The 22,923-nt window shown below is 46.5% G+C and overlaps 1 protein-coding gene across 2 annotated transcripts in view; it reads right to left on the minus strand.

The window, feature by feature from the left end:
* Positions 1-22,923, minus strand: part of DNAAF9 (dynein axonemal assembly factor 9) — a 2,133,167-nt gene that overhangs the window by 615,638 nt on the left and 1,494,606 nt on the right. For both annotated transcript variants that reach the window (XM_069632250.1, XM_069632251.1), the window contains one exon: positions 2,413-2,571. In XM_069632250.1, the coding sequence (XP_069488351.1) occupies positions 2,413-2,571 (159 nt within the window). The remainder of the gene's footprint in view (positions 1-2,412; positions 2,572-22,923) is intronic.

Genomic DNA, 22,923 nt, shown 5'->3' on the forward strand with positions numbered 1-22,923 from the left:
ATTTAATGTTTGCGCATGTAAGAAGAATTTTACCCAATTACCTCAGAGTTAGATCTGTTTCAGCGGATCTCGGGATATGCTATTAACTACACTAAATCAGCAGCCCTTAATGTTTCTATCCCCAGGGAGGATCGGCTGTATTTACAACAAACTCATCCATTTAGGTGGAAGGAGGATATGATCAAATATTTAGGTATTTATCTTACCTGCTCTCATGATAGTCTCTTTCGCCATGACTACCTGAATCTTCTCTGCATACTATACCAAGACCTTGATCGATGGAACACACTGAGATATCTTAGTTCGGCTGGGGCCCTGTGGTCAAGATGAATTTACTTCTGTGATTGCTCTATGCTTTTCAGGTCCTCCCAGTGCTGCTCCCATCTCATATGCTTAAAACTTTGCAATCCAAAATGTGGGAATTCATTTGGCACGATTCCAATGAAGTAATGGGAAACCGTATGGACGAGGGCCTCTAAAGCATCCATATGTATCACAATATTGGAGAGCTCTTACAAAATCCTTTATCGATGAAATTTTACACCTGACTGTTTCCATACAGGTGACCCTCACTCTGTTTTATCCAACCATATACTTATCACAGCTAAACTCACCATTGTTCAAAATTACAAGAAGGCAGACGCCCCTTCGTGCCATATGTGATGGGTCAAACTTTGGTATATTTGCGCCATGGAGAAAATCTTTGCTAACATCTCCGATACTCTGGCCAAACATAAGCCTATATGGGATCCCTTCATTGCTTTTCTCATTTCGATGATTACAGCATTCCTCAACAATGGGAATGTTTTCGCTATTGTAATTAAGGGACGCAGCAAGCACAGTAAAGGGGCGTCATGCTGGGGATTTGCCTTGTAATCTCTATCAATGAATTCCAGGTCCTTCAGTTGAATTCCTCTCGACAGCTGAAGTTGATCCCATTGCTCTCGCTATTTGTTTATTTTCTCTTATCCTTTTTAATGGTCCTTGTTTTGGAAAGCGTATGTATACAAAATGTTTCTCTCCTGACATACCTCTTCCTCGTTGTATGATTTGATTTTTTCAACTCACCTGAAAATTAAAAACATTTTCAACATAAAAAAGACTAATTTTTTCTCCTATGTTGAAAAGTGTTTCCAGGTCCCGCATATGAGTGCATATATTCAATGTTTATCAATATCAATGATGATCCCAGGATAAAGAACCCTGAGAATAGCAACAGTGATAGGAGCCTGAATCCTCCACCTCCTAATGAGGAAGAGGAGTTAGGCCAAAGGAAGCTTCACCGAAGGAAGAGAGCATTTGGTTTCCTGACCCCTATTGTCTGAATAGTTATACATGTAATGAGAGAAAGAGCGGGATGCAGCGGAGACATTGTGTCATGAGAGTACTCAAAGAACTCTGGATCCTCAAGTACCGGATTTAAAAGTAACTGTTGAAAGAACAAGCTAAGAAAAGCACAGGTTCACCAAAGCCATAGGCTTTAATAGAATACTGGTCCAGCAATACCTCTGATTGCTCTTGGAGCAGAAGGCGCTGTACCCTCAGGCAAGGTTTCATCTCTGTCAGAGGAAAACATCCCAAAGGACTGGCCACAAACTGCGTCACTGGTATGGACCAACCCAACACTGGAATTTTCAACTCTGAAACAGTATGGGCAAACGTAAGCAGTTAGATTCCCCCTGTACTAGTACCCAACATACTCATAAGAAACACTGGCACGTAACACAGGTACGACTCCAGAAAAAATCCCAGATTGGGTCTTGACTGGAGTGTTGTTACATCCTTATAAGATACCTCTGTTCATGGATGGGCAATAAACCACAGGGTGTCCTCACCAATCAGACTGGGTATAGGCTAATGAAACAACTAAGTCTAAAAGCAATATGATGATTTTGACAGTGTTTAGGTACAGGTATAGGTATTAAATTTGGAGACACCTCAGGACCACCCTAGAAGAAAAGTGAATAGGCCTGGACAGCTTGTAAAGAAAAAACAATATCCCAACAAAATAGGACCTGACAAATAATATGTTGCAATCACAGAGTCTGGCCACAGAACATAGGAAACCAGGAAGAACAGACATAGGGAGTGCTGGTCAGAATCTGAAACTAAGGAGTGCTAGTCCGATTTGGAAGTTAATCCAGACATTCATTTAAAACGAAAAGCCAGTGGCATCAACAGAATAAAAAGCCAGAGTTAAGGAAAATGTGAACCCAGTTGTTACCACTTGGTAGGTGTTGTTGCACATGTGGCCTGTGGCTTCATTTATGCTATAAAAAAGATGCAACCTGCACAAATCATACTACATTTGCCATACTTGGTAAGGACATCACACAAGCATGGAGAAATGGGGAATGGTTGTAGAAGTACTTTTTTCCAATAAGGAATGTTCAGTTCATGTTTAATTCTTACCCTTGCAAAACAACAAGAAGTCTCATTTTCTTTCTGGAGTATGCCGATTGGCGAGCACTGCGGTTTTGTTGTGATTCAAGTACACTTGACAGGTAACACTGAAAATGGGAGCCATTAAAATATTCTGAGCCATCAATTGTTTGACGATATACCATCCACCTGCAATTAATAGATATACCAATAAGTGATAAACACTCCACAGTAAATAGAAGTTGTGTAAATACCAGTCTTCTACATGAACCTACACTGGATCTTTCATTTTGAACTTTCAAAGGCATCAGATGACTGGCTTCTAAAGGTGATAAAAAACTCACTAACAAGAACGAATTGCTTACCTCTTAGCAATGTTCTTCTCTGATGGGTTAGTCCTTCCTCCCACAGATTCCTCATTCTAGATATATGTTCTCCAACATCAGCTGTCTTCGGAAAATGTTTCAGCCACCAAGAGAGGCAGTGTGGCTTTGCTCTATTGCGCACCCCTCATCACAGACATAATGGTAGAGCCAGTATATTTGGAAACAGCTGCACCCTGTGACCTCTGTTGTGCCTCTTCTCCTATCCCTCAGCAGGTAAGGGACTGCAGAACAGCATGTGGTGTACTAGCTGTCCATCAAGTATGGCAGGTTGGGAGGGCAATGAGGAATCTGTGTGGGGAAGGACTAATCCATCAGAAATAACATTACTGAGAGGTATGCAATTTGTTCTTCTATGCGATTCCTTCATTTCACAGTCTGTCATCTTACATAGACTCCCATAGCATTAAAGAGGCTGGAGGTGGGAGGAAAGCGAGAATATTACCTATACTAGGAAACGCTGTAAAAATGCTTACAATGCTTGGCATATGTGTGCAGTAATACCCATGTTTAACTAATTGGATGCACAGAAGAGAGATCCCTCAGCAATAGCCATGTAGCTGTCAGACCTCTGGTGGAATGGCCCATGAGGCCATCAGGCACGCACCTCTTTTCTGGATATAAACTACTTAGTAACAACCCTGCCCCCCCAGACACCAGCTTAACTGGTAGTGCTGGTCATCATTATGTCCCTCATCGAAGAGACATGCTAACTGAGAGCCTTTTTTGGGATACAGGCGGTGAAACCGCTCGTCTTTCTTATAAGGGTGATGCAGAGGGAAGAAAATCGATGTATCTTGTTATGTTACTTGGCATTTATATAGCGCTCTATAGATCATTGGTATGACCTAAAAGAGCTGGTAGGTTGAACACCCTTGGAACCGTAGTTCTGGTCAGTAGAGAGAGATAGTGTTGTAGGGTGCGTGGGTGCACCAGATAAGTGTGTAGCTGGTGTAATTGCTGTGTGGTAGCTGCGTCCTAGCATTTAGGAGTGGTTCTGGAGATGTCAGTTGGATGTGTGCAGTCTGGTGGGTAGACATCCAGACTGGGCACTGGCTGCGTTCGGCCTGAAGGACACATTTATAAGCAACCATGACAGAATGTGCTCGGCTAGCTGCGTTTTATTAGGGTGATGAGGTCATATTCGTATGTGGACAGCTAGGTCGAATTAATCAGTGGTATCGCTGTGTTCTAGTTGAGTGATGGTGTATAGTAGAGAGTAAGGGGGTCATTACGACTCTGGCGTTAAGGGTTTAACGGCGCCGTAAAAAGGTGTCGGCGCCGTTAAACCCTTAACGCCTGATTAAGAGGTCCCTTTGCGGGACCCGACCTTAAAGGCTGGTTTTACCAGCCGTTAAAGTAGGGTGCCGCAAAGGGACCTCGGTGCTAATTACGGTACCGCAATTTGCGATACCGTAATTATCGCCTTCCCAGTACCATTGAGCCCTATGGGGCAAAAATGGGAATGGCCATGGTGAAATGGGGAAATACCGCCCCACCAACCTTGGAATGGGGCGGTATTTCCCCATTTCACCATGGCGGACTCGTTACAACACCGGCACCAACCATGGTGCTAATAGCGCCATGGTTTAGCACCGGGGTTGTAATGAGAGCCTAAGAGTAGTGATGCGATATGATGGCAGACACTTGGAGACAGGGGGGCGATACGGATATATAGGTTGGATACAGATATATAGCATATACAGGGGGATACACAAATATAGCAAAAGCATGAGGGACAGGGAGGCAGGGTGCACAGTGATACACATGTGGGGCGAATTCCATTGAATTCCGCTCAATCCATCTGCTCCATTCATTCCGTCCACTCCGTCTATTTCTTCTACTTCATCCGTTCCACCCACTCCACTTGTTCCACCCACTCCACCCACTCCATCCATCCATTCTATCCATTCCACCCTATCCCGAGGGTAGGATCAGAGGTCTTTGAACACCAGGTAGAGAGTCTCATTGTGTGTTTCGTCATTGGGTTGTTGGAAGTTCAGACATATCTTTAGGGTGGTCGTTGGTGTTATGGGAAGAGCCATGTTTTTGTAATTTGCAGAATGATATACAATCTTGGGTGTGTCGAATGTGAGGTGGAAGCAAGTTCCACAGAGTTGGGGCCAATGCTGAGAAAGACGATGCTCCGATCCTGACGAAGTTGGTGGTTGGGATCACTAAAAGGAGGGAGGAGCTTGATCTTAGGGTGCAGGGTGGGAGGTAAGGTTTTAGCTTGTCTTGCAGGTATAGAGGGCCGGTCTTGTGTACTGCACGATGAGAGATGCACAGGGTCTTGAAAGTGGCCCTTCGTCCAACTGGGGAAGGTCCAGTGGAGGGTTCTGAGAGCTGGAGAGGTGTGGTCTTTTGGACACAGGGTTAGTAGCATTTTGGCAGCAGCGTTTTGCGCTCTTTGCAGTTTATTAAGGTGGTATGCCGGGGCTCCAAGGTAAAAGGAGTCAGCATTGTCCAGTCTCGACATTACAATGGACAAAACAGCGGCAAGTCTGTTCGGGAAGAAGAGTTAGAGAAAAATGCTCCTAAGACTTTTGAGATGGTAATGACAAGATTTAGATACGTTGTTTATTTGTCGGGAGAGGATTAGGTCAGGGTAATAGTGCATCCAAGGTTTCTTACTGTGGCCGAGGGGGTGGGCAGTTGGCCCATGGAAGGGGGACAAGGCAGTGGACGGGGGGAGAAGATCAGTGTTGCCGCACACCATGATTTCGGTTTTAGTGGGGTTTAGGAGGAGGTGGTTTGTAGTCATCCAACGGTCGATATCAAAGAGGCAGGCTGCGAGGTCGGGCTGAGAGTTGGAGTCTGAGTTGAGGAGTCCAAGGATGATTTGTCTATCATCGGCATAGTTGAAGCACAGGATATTGTGTGGGCGGATGATTCCAGGGAGGGTGGACATATAGAGGTTGAATAGGAGGGCAGATAGACTTGCGCCTTGCGGTATGCCAGTATTAACTGGGCGAGCAGCTGAGGCAAAAGGGGAGAGGAGGGTTATTTGTTTCCTGTTGTTGAGGAAGGTGGCGATCCATTTGAGAGCGGTTCCACGGATTCCTAGGGAGTGGAGGCAGTCAAGTAGGATTGAGTGGCTAATTGTGTCGAAAGCGCCAGACAGGTCTAGGAGAATGAGTGCAGCGCATCATGCAGAGTCTGCAGTGATCTTAAGATCGTCCCAGATTGAGGCCAGAGTGGTTTTGGTTCTGTGTCGCGGTCTGAAGCCTGATTGGGCGGGGTCAAGGAGGTTTTTGGATATGACAAAAGCGTTTAGTTGGGAGTATGCAGTACGGTCGAGGAGTTTTGCAAGGAATCTGGTGTTCGAGATGGGGCGGTAATTTTTGGGGTCAAGGTGGTTGAGGGATGATTTTTTAGGAAGCGGCTTGACATTTAGGGTGGTTCTTGGGCACTCTCTTGCGCAGGTGGATGAGAATATTTATTTGAGGACTGAGGCGGGGCAGAGGGCTAAGGGGGAATCAGAGAGTTTACGAGCAGAAAAGGTAGAGAAATTCTTCGCTGGAGATTGGTTTGAAGGAGTCAAAAGTCGGTGTTGCGGCAGCGGGCTGGGGGTGGTTGTTAGGGTGGTCGGTTTTTGGGGCGGGGAGAGGAGGGACAGTTTGTTGTTAAGGGAAGTCATTCTGTCGAGAGCGGTGGTGTAGAAGTGGCGCAAGAGAGTCGCAGTGTGATTGTGATGGGGTTGATTGGGCAGAGCAACAGGTGGGTTTGACAAATTCAGATATGAATCTGGAGTTCCTTGCTGTGGTTTCCACAGTTGAGAATCTGAATGTTGTAGTGGGCTTTTTTGGCTTTTCGTATTTGTTCTTTATAGTTGCGATGGTGCAAGGCGAAGGGGGATCTACTGAGATTGCTTTTTATTTCTAGCCATTTGCGTTCCAGGGATTTATTTAGTTGTTTGGCATTCCTCAGCTCAGGAGAAAACCATTTGGGAAATGGTCCAAGATGTGAGAAGGAGGGGCATGAAAGGGTGAGAGGAATTAGTGAGCCATTCAGCCATTAGTCGAAGGAGTCGATGGTTAAAGATTCATCAGGGGGGGTAGTTGTGGGGGGTCTGTGAAGCAGGGCTTCGGCTAGGTCAGGGAGGATCTTTAGTTTGTGCCAGCATTTGCGGTGAAGGGGGGCAGCGGGTTCGGGGTGGGGGCAGGGGAGAGGATGGAGAAAGGGACGACAAAGTGATCTGACCAGATGAGTGGTAATGGTGGGGCTAGATGTATCAGGTCATGGGAGCTGATAGCATCTAGGGTGTGTCCTTTAGAATGAGTTGGGGCGTTCATGTGAAGGGAGAGGGTAAGCGCATCAAGGCTGTCGACCAGTGAATGGGTCATGGGTTGGTGGGGATGTCTAACCAGATATTGAAATCTCCTAGTAGATTCAGGGAGGGGTGCTTTACTTGGATAGTGGCTATAGAGTCACAGTGGTTGGTTGTGAAATGTCTGCCATAACCGGGAGGTCTGTAGATGATTGGAAAGCTATGGGAGAACGTCGGCGGCAGTGAAAGTTTAACAAGAAGGGATTTGCATGATGAGTGCATGTCTGGGAGTCGACGAGTGAGACGGAGAAGTGCGATTTGAAAAGGACTGCCGCGCCGCCTCCTCTAGAGCGTCTGTTGAGCAGGAAGAGGGAGTAGTCGGGGTGGGGGGGAAGGCCTCATGAGCAACAGGGGCGAAGTAGGAGAACCAGGTTTCCGTGATAAAGACTAGGACAGGATTGTCAGAGGAGAGGAGGTCAAAGATACTGTGTCTGTTTTTTGCTACAGAGCGGGCATTAAAAAGGATGCATCTGACTTCACAGTGGGGAGTTACCTGGAGGCTGTAGGGGTGTGGGTAGGGGTGGGAGGGGGGGTGGAGCATTCGATGTCAGTGGGGCAGGGAGAGGAAGGGAAGAGGGGAGGTAGGGTGTCGCCGGGTTCCGGTTTATGAATGGTGGGGTCAGGTCGATGGAGGTTTGGAAGAGTAGGTGGGAGGAGGATGATGTGTGAGGGGGGAAGGTAAAGTTGGGAAGGCGGGTGGGCAGTTGGTGAGAGGGTGGGCAAAGATTTGAGACCAGAGATTCTTGTGTGAATCTCAAGGGCTGGGAATGTCTGGTGTGCAGGGGGAGGAGTTGAGGGAGAGGAGTTGGAAGCAGGGGGAGGGTAGGGAGGAGTGTGGTGATGATGGGGTGTGAGAGAATGTGGGGTTGGGTCGAGGTAGGAGAGGTGAGGAGTAGATAGTCATTGAAGAAGACTGTTAGGCAGAAACCTGTGCAGTTCCCTTAGGGACCACTGCAAAAGATTTAAGACTACAGGTGTTGGCAGTAAACCCACTTGGTAGCAGTCTGCACCATCCAGATGTACCTGGTAGCTGTGGCTGAGCAGTCAGACTTCCCTCAAGAAGAGTTAGGCAGTATGCAAAGTATACACAATAGGCACTCAGGTACAATAATACAAGCAAACAGTGACCAGAGCTTTGGTATCAAAGTATATAATTATTTATTTAAAAACACACGGTTTGAAACACTCCAGCACTCTTATTGTAAAATATTCTAAACACAGTTACTATTGTAATATATATACCCCTTTTTCCTTATCAGATAAGTCACTGTAAAACACCACTTATTTTCATACAGAGGTGAGCGCTTAACTAGATGGCACTCAAATAAGTTTGTGAGAAAGGGAGGGAAAAAGACAGAATATGGAAAGGTACACCACTCTAAGATTCAGGAACACTGTTGGCAAGCCAGAAGAGCAAAAGTCACTGGTGAGCCAAAGTCCAAAGGCTGGGCCCACTCTTAGAGAGAGCAGAGCACAAATGTACCCAAGATCACACAGTTACACTAGGCTTTGAAAGTCTTGCAGAGGGTTCAAAAAGAGTTTAGAGAGGCTTAGGAAAGTTTAGCCAGAGTGTCCCAGGCTAACCCAGGTTCGAAAGCCGGGGGCTAAATCTACCCCGTACAGTCGGTAGCAAGGGAAGCCAGGCGGGACACGGTACCTTAAGTGGGAAGGATCCTCCAGCGGTGGAAGTTGTTCCTGGTAGTGGGTGCAAGTTGCGTCGTCGTCCAGGGGAAGAGAAGATATCGACTTGGAGGAAAGATGAAGGTCGTTGCACTACCAGGGAAGAAACCAGCCGTGGAGTTTTCCGGTTAAAGGTGGTACCTTTGTTTTGCGGTCGTGGTAAAACGTGGTATCCCAGTTGCCGGGGTGCTTGGCACAGGAAAGGCGGCCACGAGGTACTTCGGGAAGGCGAAAAGACGGTGAAACTGGTTATCCCCACCAGTCAAAGGAAGAAGACTCTCCGGCGGGAGATCTCCTCTGTCGTTGGGAAAAGTGGTGAGACGGTCCAGCAGGGCTCCACCGGTGGTGGTGTCGTGGCAGGTCGGCTCAGCTTCTCCCTCGTCGGATTCTTAGGTCCTGTGACGACTTCTGAAGTTCCAGTCCCCAAAGCCCTGCTTTTATGCAGCAAACCCCCATTCACTCAGCCTAGCTGTCACTCAAACATGCTAAGTGGTGAGCCGGCCGGCTCACCACTTGGGCCAATCAGGATGGAGTGCGACTTGAGTTGCCTAGGCAACTCAGTCCAGGGTGCCTAAATTCCCCTCCACCCCTCCTAAGTACCCCAGACAGAGTGGCACCACTTTGGAGGGCTTCTGTGGAGAAGCCCGCCAAAAAGTGGAACAAAGGGCTCGACTTGGGTTGGAGTCACAGAAGAGAACACAAACGCCATTTTAGAATCAAGTTTTTGCAAAAAATACCAACCGGAGAATTAATATTAATTAAATAAACCGGCGGTGTTCGAGGCTACCGTAAATAATGAAATAAAGATAGTAGCCTAAAACAATGGGAACTCCCATAGGAAAATATTTGCGGTTGAATATAAAAAGTAGTATCCACTGCCACCAGCCAAAATTCGATCAGGGGGGACGGAGACGTGCCCCCTCGACTAACAGACCCTGGGGCAATTGAATTGCCCCAGCCAGTACGTCCACAATATGATGGTTTGTACTGGTTCTGTTCTGAATTTAAGACTAGTAAAGTCAATGGTGACTTTACATGCCCTGGGAGACAGTAGTCAGTCCCAGGGTATGGAGTCTATACTGGGGGGTCACTATGACACCCCTGTGTTACTGCACTGAGGGTGCTGTGTAACACATCCAAAAACACATGAAGCCCTATGGAGTAAAAGACCCCATAGCCCATTAGACACATCTAGATTCAAAGAAACACACTCAAATCATGTCCAAGAGTGAGAGTAAAAGAGTCTCACTCTTGGCAGGAGAAAAAAATAAACCCCAAAAATCCAGCAAAGCTGCTGGGGGACTCACTAGGTTAGTTCAGCCTAAACAGAGAATTCTCCCTAACAGAGACCAAGCTTGTTTTCTACTTTTCAGGGGTTTTAGTGCAGAGGGTGTGTGAGAGAGGGTGGGAATGGTCGGAGGGCGATGGAGATCAGGCCACTGTTCTTGCCAGGGCGAGACGTGCAGTTTTTAGAGAGGGGAAGGGATATGGTGGGGCGGGGGCATATTGGCTGGTGTCAATGGTGGGATAAGGCAGGGACGGAGGAAAGGGGAGGTGGAACTGGGTGGGGGGCGGGCAGTTCTGTGATGGGTTGGGGGATGGGGACTCTGAGGTATTGGGGGTGAAAGGAGGGGAGGTGTGATAACAGGAGGGTGGGAGGAAGGGATGGAAGAAAGAGGTTCTTGGATGTTTGGAGGGCCATCAGGCTCCTCTGGCTTGGGATTTTGATAGGGGCGGGGTGTCACAGCGAGGGTTACTAGGGAGTTCTCAATGGCAGATGGAGGGTGGGAGCGGAGCGATGAGTTTGGTTGGGACGGGAAGGGGTGAGAGGGAGAGGAGGGAACTGGGAGGCGCACCAGAGTGAAGCTCTCGTTTTAGATTTACGTGGCAGGGTGTCATGGCGAGGTGTAATGGGGAGTTCGGGGTCACCATCCGTATGTGGGTGAGCCCTATGAGGTAGGTTTCCTCGTGATGCAGAGTACAACACAGTTATCTTTGGGCATGGAATCTAGTTGTGACACAGTCTTAAGGGGTAGGATTCAACACAGTAATCTTTCAGTGAACTCGAGGCACAGGGGATGGAATGCAACACAGTATTGCTTGACCACAATATCTAGATGTGACACAGTCTTAAGAGGCAGAGTTCAACATAGTAAACTTTTAGTGCAGAGTCAATGTCGCTTGACCACAATATCTAGATGCAGAATTCAACACAGTAGACTTTTAGTGCAAACTCAATCTTGCTTGGCCAAAGTATCTAGGAGTGACACAGTCTTAAGATGCAGAATTCAACACAATAAACTTTTAGTGCAAACTCAATGTCGCTTCACCACAATATCTAGATGCAGAATTCAACACAGGAAACCTTTAGGGCAAACTCAATGCTGAGCGCACTATATAGATGTGACAATCTTAAGAGGAAGAGTACAACACAGCCGACGAGCAACTGACAAAGGCCAAACTTCACGCTTTTCTTGGCGTCTCCTGTGGACAACTGCTGACACTTTCTGGAGCCACCTCTGTAGAAGCTGCCCTTTAAACTCTGGTCCTTAGCTACAGGGCTGCACGGGCTGAGGGCTGCCCTTGGGAATTCAGTGATGCCCTTGAGGAGAACCAATGACAGGAGGTGGGCGGGTCGTGAGGCAGCTGGAAGGTGGGGAGAACCAGGAAGGGGAGCCTGGAACAAACAGAGGCGCGCGGGGCCTAAATGCACTTTTTTAAATTACTTTTGGACCAAAATGGGGTCGCTCCATGGTAGGGAGAATTCTCATTTTATGGCTAATTTCCCTTACCTATAGAGTCCCCCAGCAGCTTTGCTGGATTTGAAGAGTTTGTTTCTTTTTACCTGCTAAGAGTGAGATTCTTTTTCCCACTCTTAGGCATTTTTGTTAAGTGTGTTCTAGGCTATTTTTGTGTCACATGTGTTACAGAGCACCCTCAGCGCAGTGACACAGGGGTGTCGTAGTGACCCCCAAACAGACACCATACCCTGGGACTGACTACTGTCTACCAGGGCATGTAAAGTCCCCATTGACTTTACTAGTCAATTTTTATGAACTTAACCAGTAAAACCCATCTTACTATGGAGGTACTGGAAAGGGTTAATAGTTTTTCCCTTATGTTCATTTTCGAGAGGGTACCGTACAGTCCCTCTCTCAAAGGTTTCTGGCTGGTGGCAGTGGTTATTACCATAAATATTTGACCGCAAATATTTCCCTATGGGATTTTCCCATTGTTAGAGGCTACCACTTTTTCTGACAGCCTCTAACATAACCGCCGGTGCATTTTAATATTAACTTGATTCCGGTAGGTTTTATTTGCCAGAACTTTAATATAACTTCTTTCTCGTGTCTTTCTCTAAACTCCTAACCCAGGACGGGGATCCTTTGTTCGTCCGTTTGGCAGGCTTCTACCGAGAAGCCCTCCTTTCGGCGCCACTGAGTCTGGGGTGGGTCCATTGTGTGGGAGGGGGAGTAGGACCCCTGGACAGGGTTGGCTCCACAACCCATGTCGCACTCTATCCTGATAGGCTGGAGGGTCTCCCGCCAAGATGACCACTCCACTGTGTGAGTGACAGCTAGGCTGTATGAATGGGGATTTTTGGCATAAAAGCAGGGTCCTGAGGACTGGAAGAGCAAGACGTTGCCACTGGAACTAAGAAGCCGAAGAGGAGAGAAGCCAAAGACATCGACTGAACCACCAGTGAAGCCCTGCTGAAGCGTTTCACCACTTTTCTCCACACGACGAGAGAATATCTTCACCTGCTAGAGCCTTCTTCCCTTGAGTTGGTGGGGCCAACCAGTTTGCCAATCGCAATTACCGGACCTGCCTTGGTCGAATCTCCAGTACCCTGTACCCGGAGGCCGGATAGCCAGGCACCAGTCCACCCGGACCGCGATTTAAAGGAGCGTCCCTTTTATTCGTCGGGCAGCACCGCGGCTGGTTTCTTCCCTGGGTAGTGCAGTAACTCAAACCTTTCTCCACGACGAGAGCCTCATTTCCTCTGCTGGATCAACCGAACTGCAGGAACTACCAGGAACAACCACCACCGCAGGAGCCACTTCTTCATTTAAAGGTACATTGTTCCGTCAGGCCGTCCTTTCTTCGTGGTAGCACTAAAGGTGTTTTAAATCCTTTACCTACCTGTTGGGTTGGCCGCCCCTCTCTCTTAACATTGGCTTTTCACTTCTGCAACCACCTTTTCAAATTCGTTAACCAAAGACTTGACTGCAGCTACAAGAACATTTTCCTCCTGAGCCCTTGCCCTGTACCACTGACTCTGGCACAGGCCTACTGACTCTGGTCACATTTGTTAGATCTGCTTTCTTTAGATTGATTCTCACTGAGAATTGTGTTGGTGCACCTACTTCTTCTAACTACCCTTTTGTTCCCTTTTCTAAACCTTGTGAAATGCCATTTTGCTCCGTTTTCATTTAAGTATTGCTTATACTGATGCACTGCCTTGCTTAATCTGGTTCACAAACTGATGGGAAGTGTTGCTAGGGTGTGTAAGAAGTTGTTTCTATATAACTTGTGCTTTCCCTCCCTTGTGAGGAATTGTTAGAGGATCTCTTGTGTGGAGTTGTCACTGTGCCGTTTTGCTTAGTTTTCACTCTGGTTCACTTGATCTACAATTCAACTTGGGAGTGTGTATATTTTTCCTTTGCCTAACTTAACTTGCTTGATGACTGTGATACATATGTTTTATTAGAAGTGTATAAAATATATAACTACTTTTTAATACAAAGCTTTGGTCAGTGTTTCCTTGTGCCATAGTACTGAAGGCCCGGTTGTTATTGAAAGCTTGTTTGGCAGATAACCTGATGACCTTTCTAGCTCTGTTGGAAAAGAAAAACAAAGACATTGCTAAACAAGATACCCCATTGGTGTTTGTTAACACCTTTAGCAATATGTCGTATAAGATTAAGAACATTATACATAAAAATTGGAAAAAAACTATGAACAGCCCACTGCCGCTGATAGCCTTTAAAAAGAGCACCAACATTCGAAATCTTGTAAAAATGAGGTACAAAAGGAGAGAGGCAAAGAGGTTGCTCAAAGTACGTTGTGGGGCTTGCCACGAGTTATGGGTCATCATCCTTGCGGGGAATGTGTTATGTGCCCCCTTACCAAAAAGATGACATCTGTCAATTTGGGACTACCCTATGAATGGGTTCTAAAAGAACACACAAATTGTAAAACGGAAAATGTTATCTACATGATCAAATGTCCATGTGATTTAATTTACATAGGTAAAACTAACAGAAAGTGCAAGACTCGTATGATCGAACATAGGAGTTGCCTAAAGAACCATATTGATAAAGCTCCGTTAGTTAAACATTTTGATGAGAAAGGACATTCATTCTCTGATTTCCAATGGTGTATACTAAAAAAGATTAGGGGTAGTTCCCAAGACGAAATTAACAGGAAATTAATCAATTTGGAGCAGAAGTTAATTTTTCTCTGTAATAGTCACATTACAGGTTTGAACGAGAATATTGAGTGGCACAATATTAAATAAGAACGTCTCGGGTTTATTAAGGACATGTGATTGTTGCACTTTCTGTTGGTAACCTGATTTATTCCTAGGCTCACGAGTGAAGAAAAATGTTAATTGCCATAATGCGATGGCTGTGCGTACCGGTTTCTGCTTCTTTCATACTTACACCCGCTCCATGAGGTTTGCCCTTCTTTGCCTCTTTGTGTGTTCCCGGTTACCCGGATTATACATCAGGGATAGAACTGTGTACTGGATGCTGATGGTTAGAAAGTGTCCGATTGGCCCGCCAGGTTTCCAGCGTAATACTGTGGGGCAGTCTGTCCCATTTTGGCCCATCTCTAATGGGTGGTACTTTGTTAGCCTCGTTTTCCTTGCCCAGACTTTTTGCCTGACTTTGCCTGGCTTGGGCGTATGTCACGACGTGTGACGTCATCGCGCGCCATTCAGCGCGATGCCGTCATGACGTTGTGGATGTTCTTCCCGCAATGGTCTTGTTTGAACGTCTGAACGCCGGTAAAGACAGAGTTTTTGTCCGCTGGTTGCCGTATTTGGATTCCAGCCTTCTACATTTATTGTATGATGGGACGTGCAACTTTCCCGTAATAGGTGAGCGCCAGGACATATTGGTTTGAGAAATTGAGGATTGTGTCAGGGAGTGTTTCGCTGACATTGTTTCCATTATGTGGTGCTTACTCGGTTCTCATTTGTTTTAGAACTAGTGGTATCTCTGCCAGATAGAGGAAAGAGGTCAGATTCTTCAGGACGCTGCATTGATTGCAGATTGGAGGACTCGTGGAATAGCCCGTGGGAGGTGAGAACTTCCAGGGTTAGGCAGACCCATGGGGCTGCATAAGCACCCTGCCTAGTAACTTTGTTATAAAATCTTTAATTCTAATATGACTCCCACGATATTGGACATGTTGCAATTACCTATGATTGGGGTATTGGCCCTGTCAGTATAAATTGGGGAGATCGGATTATGGTTTGTCAATAGACTATTCATGGTACTCTATAGTGTTTTCTGCCTATACTAGTAGTGAAGAGTCAGAATGTGTCTGACTTGTTAGGTACAAGACATGTAATTCTTGGTACCTTGGTTCAGGTATATGATTTACGGTATATTTGATACCCTTTTGGTGATGAGGGATTGGCTATGGTGTATAAATTTAACCTATTATGCCTGTATTAGTGATATGTTTGTTTGTGTTTTTTATCCTCAGAGATAGCAATTGGTGTATGAATAGGAAGATTCTACCTAAAGCACAGGACTACTTCTGCCCCTGATGAATGTCCGGTTACATTGAACACAGAGGACTGAAACTTATATAAGTTGGGCTTTGTCACAAAATGGAAAATGAGATTTATTGAGTTGCCATAAGTGTGGTATGCTGGTTGAATATTTCAGCATACTAGTTGCGATACTGTGAGGTGGTAGTGTTTTTACTTTGTATATGACTATGTGATGTGCATATGTTTTTTAAATAATTTTTGTATTACCTGTGCTTAACAAGAGATTAATATATTAAAAATGATATTTTGTGAAGAAAATGTTTTCTGATGATGATTTGAAACACAGAATGCAGCCTATATCTGTTCAAGGGCTGTGTCTTGAAATTGCTATCGGAGGGGAATGTGTTGATTGTTCCTTCCTTTTGTAGAAATATATATCTTATATCCTCACGTAGTAGGAGGGAATATCACCAAAGTGTGGGTTTTCCCCTGTAGAATAATTCTGGTGTAAAGTATGGAACATCTATGTTGATCCGGGCAGTTTAGTCATTTTGGGGGTAGCGCCTTCATTTATCCCTTGTATGGGTGTGGATATGATTGTCTTGTGATTGCGGGGGTTCCGCCTCCCATGTGTTTGGTTATGGGTGAAGCTTATATGAAATTTCAAAGTATGGTTTTGCTGATGGTGTGAGTGCCAGCTCAGCATGTCTTATCTCTCAATGTGGTTGCTGGGGTAGCGCCTTCAGCCCAATATTCAGTATGGACGGGATGGGTATGCCACAAGGGTATTTGGGAGGTAGTGCCACATAGTATGGTATCTGGGGGTAGCGCCTCCAGTATAGTATCGGCCTGAGGTATATGTTGCGCATGGTTAAGCAACGTACGCGTGTTTTGTGCTGGAAGCGCCACCAGTTCGGTCTGGGTGTGACTGTGGAAGTAGTCATGCATGGGTAAAGTATGTATGCTTGTGTCCGGTGGTAGCGCCGCCAGTTTGGATGGAGTATGACTATGATGGTAGTCGTGCGTAGTTTAATGAGGTACGTGTGTCAGGTGGTAGCGCCCCCAGAATTGGTGTTGGCATGTCTGTTGTATTGGACATGCAGGGTCACACATGTACTTCGATCTCATGGTCGTGTGCCTCGCTCATTGTGTTTTCATGCACACAGGCAGTTGTGTTTGGCTGCACTGTGTGCTCATCGATGACTTGTTCCAACTTTCAGGGTCCAGAGTGCCCCAGTGATATTGGTTGATGGTCCCGGTGTGCTGGCCAGTGCATCGGGAATGCTGTGAGTGGCAGAGTGTTAGTGCACATGCTGTGTGCTTGCCCTGGGTCATGTGAGTCGGTGTGAGCGGAGGTCTTGTGTAGTGGTCGGTCGATGGAAAGAGAGGAGGTTAGTTATGTAGCACTTTGCTGTGTGTGATGTGCTAATGTAAAAGGAGGAGATGTGTTGTGTATGGCTTGGATATGCAGAAGGTATGCTGTGATGTCACGTGGAGTGTTTCCGCCTGAGTGTTGGAGAGAATGTTCTAACCTGGTCAGTTGGTCAGCCAGAGGCCTGGGTGATGGGCTGCCAGTGTTACTTTATGTCCTAAATGTCACTTAAGAAATGCTTGTAAAGTTACCTATGAAGCTGGTAATAAACCTAGTGAATCAACCTAAGAAGGCTGGGACTCACATTATTTCATCAGAGGATCCCAGTGTAGAGGCTCAAAGCGCATACCCATTAACCTGGAGAGGACTACATTCAGCTCCCAAGCCGGGGCAGGTGCCTTTGCAGGAAGGAAAGTTCGAAAAAGGCCCTTGAGGAATTATTTAACCAGTCGATGAGACCAGAGAGAAGGCCTGCCCTTCGTGCAAGTGTAACAAGAGATATCAGCAAGGTGAACTTTTATGGACGCATGTGCTAGGCCTGCCTTTGCTACAAGATATACAAAACTGCAATTATCTGTGGATAAGTGCATACCCTCCATTCATTCATGATATAATTCATGCGTAAAGAAGCTGACAAACATCCCTTCCAAAAGGATAGCCCTACTCAAAGGACATGTATTGTAGACAAATAACGGTCTGTATGTTTAAAGTTCATTTATTACATTTATTAAACAAATTTCATTGTAAAACAATCATTTTTAAGAAAAACCACATGTAACACATTGACATTTCAAATATTAAAAGCCAAATTTGAAGAGACACATATCATATCTAGAAAAACACATATCTTATCAAAGCCAGTGATCACAACTCACCCATCCTTACTCACATCCACTTTCATCCCCATTCATGCCATCAACCATTCGTACTGTGCAAAAACCGCAATTCTAATGATTCTGTTCTAAAAGCAGAACACCCATCTATTAGGGCTAGAATCCTGTTGTGTACTTACAAAAGCATAATTAACACTGATTTTTTCCCCTCAAAGTTAAACAAGGCAATTGTTCAAAGGAACTTACTTATGAACATGTTATCAATTACCATATTTTTTTTGAAAAGTGTTAAACTCAAGACAGCCCAACTAAGAACAGTGGGCTCTATGGTGTTGTCTACTCGAGTTTCGGGCACCACGATAGATATATGCCATTTCTATCTGCTGCGCCTCATCAGGACACATACATTTTTAGGTACAAAAAAACAATTCATGTTAGCATAATTCAGCTTGATATGTAACGAGTGTCGTCCAGATGTTCAATATACAAATTCTTCCCATTTACAACGTTTTCATGCTTCTATGGGTCAAACTATGTTGCTGCTGTTAGCCACCAAAAACATGTGGCTGCGGAAAAACCTGTGCACACTTAAATCCAAGAATTTGTGGTGCTGCCTTCAATTGGATGTACTCCATGTGGTGCTTCTATCCTGGCTGCCAGCGCGGAGCGGGACTTCCTTGTTGGACAGTACTCTTTCTGTCTTGTAAATGTGGCCCATTAATTCTGTGCGGATGTCACTTCACCACAGTCCTTTATTGGGCCCAAAAGCAGCTCAAAAGGATGCTGTTCCCGTTCCCCATATTTCTCCAATGGATCTTCCTCTCCGGTATACTAGTCCTTGCTTTGTGTGTCCACAGATACTCGTATTCCTAATACAGGCTACACCGCCGCCACGCGTGCAGAGATCTCCTCCAGATTTTCAGAGTTTTGCTACAAGATATGGCAGAATCTGAGAAGACTTGATTCAAAGAGGGTCGAGCTATTGTGAATGACACCATATAGCAAAACCCTTCCACTTGTGCTTGTTGCATGCAAGTGGATGGAGCTCTAGCATTGGCCAGGATTTCATGGCATTCTAAAGGCAATGCAAAATGTCCAAACTCTATGGCTGCAGGAGTCAAGCCGTCAATTTGAGGGGCGCTGGGTCGTGGTGAAGCATAGATCCTCCTTCTCTGCAGAGCAGCTCAGTGTGCTACTGACATATGAAGGTCAGAGTACCTCATTTGGCATGGCCACGCCAGAGCAATAGACCGGCTTTGTTTGAGTGACTTGAGTACTTGTAGGAGGAATGGGAATGGAGGGAATGCCTAGACGAACAGGCCCTTCCCATGGAATGGAAAAGGCATCCCCCAAACTTCTCATTGAGGATACCTGCTGGAAAACTGGTCGCACATTGTGTTGGCCTCTGTGGCGAATAGCTCTATCTGGGGGCGGCCCCATTTTGAGAAAAGAAACTGGTCTTGACAGAGTGCCCATTCGTGGTAGGATTGCAGCTCCCTGCTGAGGGAATCTGTGATGCTGTTGTGGATCCCGGCCAGAAGAAACGGAATGAGAAACAGCATTTGCGATTCCCTGGAGAAAATGGGAGAACGGATCCCGCCTTGCTTCCTGATGTAGAACATGGTGGTCATGTTGTCTGTGAAGATGCAAACCACCTTGCCCTGTAGCTGGGGTCCGAATGACTTGAAGGCCCAGAACACCACTCGGAGCTCCAACACTTTGATGTGAAGAAACGTATCCTGCGGCTGCCAAAGGCATCTGGAGTGAAATTTTCCTATGTGCGCTCCCCAAATTTCCAGGGAGGCCTCGGTAGTCGCTGTGGCCTGATGCGCCGGTGGGTGAAATGGAGCACCCTGTGTGACGTGTTGTTAATGACTCCACCATTGTAAAGTTCGGCCGAACACCGGGCTGAGTTTGATTTTATCGTTCCAGGAGCCTGACAGCTGTTTCCACTGTGGGTCTAGGAACTCCTGAAGAGTTCTCATATGCAGCCTGCAGTGTAGTACCAGAGGAATGCTCTAGCGACTTGATGGAGTGAACCATTGTCAGCTGGTGAAGAGGACAGCTGCAATACCTTGTGGAGTATGGCTTGGACACTCTCCTCCGAGGGAGTCACCAGACATTGCAGTGTGTCCAGTTGTGAGCAGAGGAACAGAGGGTTCTGAGATGGCAATATGCATTACTTTGGAAAGTTGACAGAGAATCCCAGATATGTCAGCCATTAGATGGCCTCTTTGGCGTGCTGCAGGGCTACTGGCTGTGAGGAGGCTTATATTAACCAGTCGTCTTAGTAGTGGTAGACGTAAATGCCTGTGCAGCGGAGATGGGCAGCCAACGGAGCTAGGCATTTTGTGAAGACTCTTGGAGCGGATTTTAGGCCGAAGAGCAGAGCTTTGAACTGGCAATGCTCGCCTTGCACTACAAAGCGAAGGAAGCGTCTGTGCTTGCGATGTATGGGGATGTGGAAGTAGGCATCCTCCAAGTCCAGAGAGGAGAAGAAGTCTCCCTGTTCCAGCTGGTCGGGAAAAAGGTGTAGCATGACCATGCAGAACATTTGTGATTTTAGGAACTTGTTGAGCAGCACGTTGTCAAGGATGGGCCTCCACCCACCAGACTTTTCTCACTAGGAAGTATACTCTGCAGAACACTCTGGAGTCCCGGAGGTGAAATGGCTGTAGACCCCTTTTTAAACAGGGATCAAACTTCCTGTAAAAGGAGGGGCAGATGTTGTTCTTTTCTTCGTACTGGAGGGATGGAGGGGCATTAGTTTAGAAATTCTAGGGTGTGCCCATTTTGAATGATGCTGAACACCCACTTGTCGGTGGAGATGTTGTGCCACTGATCAACAAACTGTGACAACCGGCCTCCCACTCACGTGAAGTGGGGGCCCCGACGCTGGTCAGGCTTGTTGGAGTCTACGTCGTTGCTGCGTACCACTGTACGTATGTTTCCTCCCTCGGTAGGCTTCCTGCGAGGTGGTGCGAGACAGGTTTGGCGATATGACAGTCGATAATCCCTTCCCAGATCGAAAGGGCTGCCTCCGCTGCTGCAAGTTACCCAGGGAGCAGGCAGTGTCAGTGTCTGTTGTGATTGCCTGAAGGGTCTCATCGACCTTTTTACCACAGAGGTCTACTTCATCAAAGGGTATGTCTGCGACCTTAGACTGCACCTCTGGGTAGATGTTGGTGGCCTTTAACCACCCTTGGCACTCAGCATGGCCCCATTTACCATTTGATGGAACCCTCTGCACGATATATCTAGGGCGGCGGAGATGGCATGATCAGACACAGTCTCGCCTTTGTGCAGTAAGGCAAGTGTCTCATCCTTTTATCACCCGGCAGGGAAGCTAAGATTTTTTGTAAAAAATTTTTTTCATTGTTTTCACAGTTAACAAACACCACAGCACACCCGACAGTGAAAGTTATAAGCGTCCAAAAATCATGTGCATTAACATGTATTTACCACTGCCATCCCCTTTCCCTCCTCCCTGAACTCGAGCTTACTTCATTGCACCTTTAATTATGTTTCCTACGGGGGTGCCCCGCCTTCTCAGCTCTGAGGTATCAAGTTTGCTAGGACTGGCCCGGGTGGACTCAGATAATGTGGCCACTGTTTCCAGGCCATCAGCATTCCCACTTCATCATCCTCCCCTCTGTAAGCCACTTCATAGCATGCTGCCGTTTCCGCTTCAGCCCATTTCAGCAGGTCATGCCACCACACCTCTATCTTGGGTCTCTGGCATGCTTTACACCCCATAGCTATTCTGCGTTTGGCCAGGATGAAAGCCAAGTCCTTAAGTTTGCACACATGTTTCAGTTTACGTGGTTTAGTGAATCCTCCCACCATGCATGCCCATGCAGATTCCACATCTTAATACCTTTCTCAGTGAGGCGGTGGGTAACCTCCCCCCAGAATTTCAGAATCTCCGGGCATGCCCAGAACATGTGTATCATCCCCGCATTCACTTCCTCACATTTGGGGCATGTTTGTGTCTGTGCTCTTAAATCGGGCTATCTTTTGAGGGGTCATCTACGCCCTATAGGTTAAATATAGCTGAATCTGTTGTAGTCTCGTGTTCCTGGACACCTTCTTGTGGTATCTCTGGGCTCTTTCCCATTGCTCATCTTGCATGGGTTCCCTCGCGTCCTCCTCCCACTCCCGTCTCAGCTGGGTCACCTCCTTCCCCACCCTGGATATTACCAGTTCATAAATGCGGGATACCTCATGCCCTCCTTCTGAGATATCATATATTGTCTCTATGGCCGAGTCTGGTTGGTCTTCTAGCTCTATTTCAGACCATGAGGCGCTTATCTGCCTTAAGAGTCTAGTGTAGGTAATATATTGTCCCGGGTGTACTCCAGTTTCTTCCATTAGTGTTTTAAATTCCAATACCCTCCCATCACGCCACACATCCCTCAGTGTTGCTATGCCCACCAGCTCCCAGTGTCTATGTATCGTCTTTCTTAGTTGTTCGCCCACTCCCCTCAGTGCCACTAGCGGCACCTGGGGGGAGCACGGAGTCGGGTTCTCCATGACACGTCACGCCTTGCGCCATGTCTTCCATCCCAATTCTAGCAGCTTCGATCACCCTTTTATCGCTGATTTGGGCAGCCATATCAGTTCTTTCAGAAAAAACGGTGCGCATTCAGACCTCAGCAGTCTGGACTCTGCCGTTGTCTCTTCAGTTAGACACTTAGCCACATACTGTAGTTGCCCGGCCAAATGGTATATCTCGAAGTTAGGCAATTTTATGCCCCCTCTCTCATTCACATTTTGTAACTTCCATAACAAAATCCTATTCCTGGTATTGTGCCAGATAAAACCTCTACATAAGCTCTGTAGTTTACCAAAAAGCGTTTGGGCAACATATATGGGATAGTCACAAAAAAGTGCAACATCCTAGGCAATACAACCATTTTCAACAAAGCCACTCTTCCTATCATAGACAGAGGGAGTTTAGCCCAGAACTTCATGCTGTTTTCAATGTTAGCTACTGCTTTCTGTGTGTTATGTTTGTGTTCCTCTTCCACCTCATGATAAATATCGATCCCTAAGTATCTGAACGTTCTAGTCTCCAACTGGCAGGTTATCCTGCGCAATTCATTTGTATCTCCCTAGGGGAAATATGCATGACTTCTTGGGTTTGACCGCTATGCTGGAGAATGACGCAAATCGTTCCATTACCGGTAGGATGTATTGCAGGTTTTCTTCTG

Source organism: Ambystoma mexicanum, chromosome 6q, assembly GCF_040938575.1.
Source record: "Ambystoma mexicanum isolate Mex_15411 chromosome 6q, UKY_AmexF1_1, whole genome shotgun sequence".
NCBI lineage: Eukaryota > Metazoa > Chordata > Amphibia > Caudata > Ambystomatidae > Ambystoma > Ambystoma mexicanum.